The following is a 6,400-nucleotide window of genomic DNA, read 5'->3' as shown; positions in this document are numbered from 1 at the left end:
CTTTAAAAAGGTCATATAAGAAACTCCATTGTTCCACCCACTGACCTGTCATTAAAAAGCATGCGTATGCAACAAACACAGGCGTAGCAACAAACACGACCCTCCCTACTTCACACCTCCCAGACCTCCTCAGTGGAAATGTTTTAATGTGGTCCTCTGTGACTCAGTGGTCCTCGGTACAGCAGGGCGCTAACAACGCTTAGGTTGTGGGTTTGATTCCTGCTGGGACCATATATACTGAAATGTATGCACTCACTGCAATGTAAGTCGCTTTGGATAAAAGCGTCGGCTAAATGGCGTATATTATGTTTTATGTCTATAAGACTTGTATACTTTGCCATACTGCATGTGCCTTATTTCAACTGGTTTTTCTTTTTGCGTATTACAGTACATAGCATTTACAGTATGTATGAAATGTGCTATATACTGTATATACAGTACTAGTCAAAGGTTTGGACACACCTTCTCATTCAATGGTTTTTCTTTATTTTTATTATTTTCTACATTGTAGATTAATATTGAAGACATCAAAACTATGAAGGAACACATATGGAATTATGTAGTAAACAAAAAAGTGTTCAACAAACCAGAATGTGTTTTATATTTTAGATTCTTCAAAGTAGCCACCTTTTGATTTGATGACAGCTTTGCACACTCTTGGCAAGTTTGTGTCCAAACCTTTGACTGATACTGTATACATTTACTATATATAAATACAGTTTGATTTGACTTGATGGCCGGTAGCCTACAGTACAAATGACCATCCCCATAGCAACCTGGGTCAGTATGAGGGACTGGCCAGAGACTGTCAGAATGATCCAGTGGTGAATGACAGCCAGTGGTGAATGACAGCCAGTGGTGAATGACAGCCAGTGGTGAATGACAGCCAGTGGTGAATGACAGCCAGTGGTGAATGACAGCCATTGGCTCTCTTCCTTTTCAACACATGTCTATCCAATCATTACAGGGGGTCGTACTACACCTACATGTAAAATGTAAAATGTAAAATGTAAAATGTAAAATGTAAATGTAGATATACAGTAAATGCAACATGTATCAATCTAAATGTAAAATGTAAATGTACACCGATTCATTGTAATGTGATGTAATGTAAACATAGGAGCTCTTTTTCAGGTAAATCCTCCCAGTTAAAGAACCTCAGGAGGTACCCTATGAGACAACCATAGAGGAAGTGAGAGGTAAATCCTCCCAGTTAAAGAACCTCAGGAGGTACCCTATGAGACAACCATAGAGGAAGTGAGAGGTAAATCCTCCCAGTTAAAGAACCTCAGGAGGTACCCTATGAGACAACCATAGAGGAAGTGAGAGGTAAATCCTCCCAGTTAAAGAACCTCAGGAGGTACCCTATGAGACAACCATAGAGGAAGTGAGAGGTAAATCCTCCCAGTTAAAGAACCTCAGGAGGTACCCTATGAGACAACCATAGAGGAAGTGAGAGGTTGACTGTTTCCTCGTCATGTGGGTAGTTCATTGCTTGTTGTAGTTGATGTTGGGACCCTTTGGATCAATATAGTGATTGGCTGAGTGAGAAGAGACCCTCAGTCCTCAGGCCAAAACAACTTACATCATAAGATAATTACAAATCAGCAAGACCATAGTTCATTTCATAGTTCATAGTTCAAAAATATCTTTATTTGTTCATTTTGATCAAATTTACCCTAAAAACATTAATTCCTTCACATCAAAATACATACAGTATGAAAAGGAGACATGTGCATTACAGACAGAAATGTGCAAAAACAGTCAATGCAATTGCTTTTATAAAAGTATTTGAAAAAAGTAAGCTCAGTTTTATTGAAACCGAGCAAAGTGCATCTCTCATGTCTGTAGGACATATGAGAAGAGAGTCATTGCCCCTGCAAGGCACAGTGCTTCACATAACAGCCTTACCATTGCACTTACAGTAAGGGAGGAGGCTGGTGGAGGTAGAAATCAGAGGATGGGTTCATTGTAATTCATGGAATGGAATGAGGAATTGTATCAACACATGTTCTATTCCATGCATTACAATGAGCCCGTCCTTCGATTTCTACCTCCACCAGCCTCCCCTGGCGTACAGTAACCTGTAGGAGTCTCAATGCTGTACAGTGGCTGCTACCATCATTATTCTCTTATAAATATTTGAGGTTTTACTGAAAACAATGAAAAAGCACATTTCAACCACAGAGTTTGTTGCTATTCTGGGGAATAAAACAGTGTCATTATCTTAGCCTTGACCCAGACTCATACTCCATTGTTCTGTTTTCTAAAGAAAATACAAAACCACCATGTATAGTATCATTGACTGCAGAATACAGTCATCTGTTTACCTGTGACAGACTAAACTCATCAGGCTGGAAATCAAGTCCAGTTTCCAGTAAAATATTAAGACAAAAAAAATGTTTACATACAAGGAAAAGTATGTGTAACTGGTCATGTTTTTAACGTGTCGTTTGTATTCAACAACAACAAAAACACACATCATATTAGTTGGTGAAACACACTTCTCCTTGAGCCTGAATCGTCGTCGGCTGTATTGTCTGTGGATGCCTGCTTCGCATGGCGCTCAAGAAACATCACAAATCATCACATTACATAAAACCATTTCAATAATCGTTTCTTCATCAGACAGTCAACTGGAAAATAAATAACATCAGATTTTTGGCCATTTAAATGATAAGGAAACTGCTGTCGGATCTCCTGAGAAGTACAGTTCGTAAGCTAAGGGGGCTTCCTGCACAGTTTCAGCCCCTCCTGGTGCATAAACATCTCAATGTATCTACAGACTTAACAGCTCCTATGTGTTCATGTTCAAAACACGCCACAATGTGGTTATCAGTAACACAGTTTGTGTAACTACTCATTCATGTGTTAGTCCTTCAACAAACATTGAGATGAAACGCAATTTCTCATATTTGACATGTACACGTCTTGGTGGTTCTGGCCTCCCATTAATCATTAGTTCTATAGAAATGTATAAATATTCATTCATCCTTCATGCTCTCATTCTCGGTTTAGCAGCTGTGTACAAGTTCTCTGTATTCACAAACAGTTCCTGAGCCACAAGACAAAATAAATAAACACAAAATCCTTCAAACAACAAATACATATATAGAGTAGTAAATATGACAAGAGAGGCCTTGCCCCTGCAAGGGGAAAGGAGACACGTGCATTACAGACAGAAATGTGCTAAAACAATCAATACAATTGCTTTTCTGAAAGTATTTGTAAAAAAAAAAAAAGAGTCTATGTCTCAGAGAAGTCTATCCTGGTCGAAAAACTCTATCCTACGCTAACATCGCAGCTGCACGCTAACATGGTAGCTACACGCTAACATTGTAGCTCTGAGAACGCTTCCGACAACACCGGCGGAACCACGCCCAGTAGAGGGCGATCATGAAGATCCAGTAGCAGACGTACGCCACGCACCCGTAGATCAGGAATTGGATCTCCATAACCTTCTCCGGCGTCTCCCAGTTCTTTTGACTCTCCTTGTAGATGGTGTAACAGAACCCGCTGACCAAGATAGCCGCCCAGACAGACAGGGGCAGCAGGGGGATGTAGTTCCCTACCATTTTGCGTCGGCCTGACGTTCCCCAGCTGCTCTTGTTCATGGTGAGGATGGCGAAGTACTTGGCGGGGAGCAGGCTGGTCATGTAGAGGGCGGAGTAGAGGGACATGAAGACCATCACCAGGTTCCTCCTCAGCAGGCAGGCGTAGGCCGCCTTCACCAGGCCGATCAGCTGGATGCAGCACAGGACCCAGAGGATGTCCCACAACGTGCCCGTCCAGAAGAGCTGGATGATGGTGGCGGTGACGAAGAAGGGGAAGACCCCGGAGATGATGGACTCGTAGGTCATCCACAGGTGGTGCTTGTGCCACCACATGGCGTTGTACAGCCACTCGCGGAAGTAGGACTTGGTCCAGCGGGTCTGCTGGTTGAGCCACCGCAGGAACTGTCCGGGCGTCTCCGTGTAGCACTTGGAGCGTGCTGTGTACCTGGGGATGGGGTGGGGAAGGGGGGGAGGGGGGGAGGAGGGGGGGAGGAGGGGAGGGAGGCAGGGAGGGACAAAGGGAGGGAGGAAGAGGTTTGATTAATAAGTGGTGAATGATACATGGTTAAAAAAATGTCTCTCTTATCATGTCAAATTGACAGAAGATAGAATGTGTGTGTGTGAGAGAGATAGAGAGAGAGAGAGAGAGAGAGAGAGAGAGAGGTTGTTGTTGTTGTTGTTGTTGTTGTTGTTGTTGAGGAGTAGAGTCAGGGTAATTACTTGGTGGCGTAGCCCATGCTGAGCATGCGGTTGGTGAGGTGTCTGTCGTCTCCGAAGGTGCAGTGAGTGCCCAGGAACTTCTGGTTGTACCACGACTCTAAGAACTGCTGCAGGAGGTCATTCCGGTACAGACCTGTATAGATTGATTAGATAGATTATTGATTTGATTGATTGACGAAAGAGATCATTGATTTGATCGATTGATTGAATTTATGACATCATTAAAAACACATTCATCATATGAAGTAACATGGAACGGTAACGGACTAAACCAGATAGGTATATATATATAGGTACAGGACTAAACCAGATAGGTATATATATATAGGTACAGGACTAAACCAGATAAGTATATATATATAGGTACAGGACTAAACCAGATAGGTATATATATATAGGTATAGGACTAAACCAGATAGGTATATATATATAGGTACAGGACTAAACCAGATAGGTATATATATAGGTATAGGACTAAACCAGATAGGTATATATATATAGGTACAGGACTAAACCAGATCTGCGCTCCAGTTCATCTACTTGTTGTAGTTGGTCATGGTGACTCTATGTGGAACTCCTTACCAAGCGGTCCGCTGATGCAGGAGACACAGTTGAAGAAGGACTGGCAGGAGCGTTCGATGTTGAAGGCCATCCAGTACCTGAGACTGCTCATGAAGCTGATGTACGATTCCTTCAGATTGAGGATCATCACGTCTCCCCCCACCGCCCCATACTTCTGGTCGCTCTCCAAGACCTTACACAGCTCCAGGGTGGCCAGGGGGTCCAGCTTGGTGTCGGAGTCACACACCTGGTGGGGGCGGGGGGGGGGGGGGGATTGTTTTAGGACGACACAGACGAGACGCTGCTCCTGCAATGCTATGATCTCAATGCTGTGATCTCAATGCTGTGATCTCAATGCTGTGATCTCAATGCTATGGTCTCAATGCTGTGATCTCAATGCTGGGATCTCAATGCTGGGATCTCAATGCTGTGATCTCAATGCTGTGATCTCAATGCTGTGATCTCAATGCTGGGATCTCAATGCTGGGATCTCAATGCTGTGATCTCAATGCTGTGATCTCAATGCTGGGATCTCAATGCTGTGATCTCAATGCTGTGATCTCAATGCTGGGATCCTGACTCGACCGTGTGGTTTAGATTGTGTTTATTATATTATTACTTCACTGTAATGCATCTCTATTTATCTCTGAAATCTTCTATTTATCTCTGAAATCTTCAATTTGTGTGATTATGACGGATGTAAAAGACTGTGACTATCTAGTCTTGGTGTCCCAGACCCATAAACACTATGATTTAGGTTCAGTGACACAGTGAATGAGGAGCAAGACTATTCACTACTTTACTCATCAGATGATTATGGTGCATTGGAACATTTCCATAACTGAAAAGAATAATACAAAGCTAATCCTCACCTGTATGTAGTCGACAGAGGATCCCAGCGCCTTGAAGGGTGTGTACATCACCTCACGCTTGCCCCCCCACTTCTGTATGATGCACACACACCTCTTGCTGTTGATCAGCTCCTCCACCTCCCTCCTCTGCGGGTCCTCCCCCAGCCCTAACCCTGCGTCCCCCTGGCCCCCCTCCACCACGGCGGCCCCCCCCTCCGAGGGCTGGCGGGGGTCCCAGGTGTGGTAGTTGTGGTCCCAGACGTAACAGCCTGGGTCCTGGTCCTGGAACACCTCCCGGAACATCTCCAGCATGTACAGGTCGTCCTGGGAGTTGCCGTCCACCACCATGATGATCTTCAGCAGCTCCGGAGGATACTGGAGAGCCCGGACTGAGCTGAGGCACTCGCGCAGGTACTCCGGGTCCTCCTGGTAGGCGGAGATGGTGAGGGCGATGGTCTTGGTGAAGGAGGGGGGCTGGTGGCGGGCCGCCATGCGGCGGTGCTCCAGGAAGGCGAACACGGACTGGACCAACACGTGGAGGCCCAGGAGGAGGCCGTAGAAGCCGAAGGAGATGATGCCGAAGGGGGAGGTGGCGAGCTGGAAGCCCTGGACGTACGCCCACACCATCACCCCCAGGACCAGCAGGGCGAACAGGAAGGTCAGCACGGCGCGGAGCACAGTGCCCACCTGCCTCAGTAACAGCTTCAACTCCAT

The 6,400-nt window shown here is 45.0% G+C and overlaps 1 protein-coding gene across 1 annotated transcript; it reads right to left on the bottom strand.

Moving 5' to 3' along the window:
* Nucleotides 1–3,323: 3,323 nt before the first annotated feature.
* has1 (hyaluronan synthase 1) lies at nt 3,324–6,400 on the bottom strand (the record flags this gene model as incomplete). Its single annotated transcript, XM_083678223.1, has 4 exons — nt 3,324–3,999; nt 4,275–4,407; nt 4,857–5,082; nt 5,708–6,400. 4 exons carry the CDS (start codon nt 6,398–6,400, stop codon nt 3,324–3,326), a joined length of 1,728 nt encoding a protein of 575 aa, XP_083534349.1.

The sequence above is a fragment of the Argentina silus genome (assembly GCF_951799395.1).
Source record: "Argentina silus genome assembly, chromosome: 10".
Lineage (NCBI taxonomy): Eukaryota > Metazoa > Chordata > Actinopteri > Argentiniformes > Argentinidae > Argentina > Argentina silus.
This window is presented reverse-complemented; position numbering and strand designations above follow the sequence as displayed.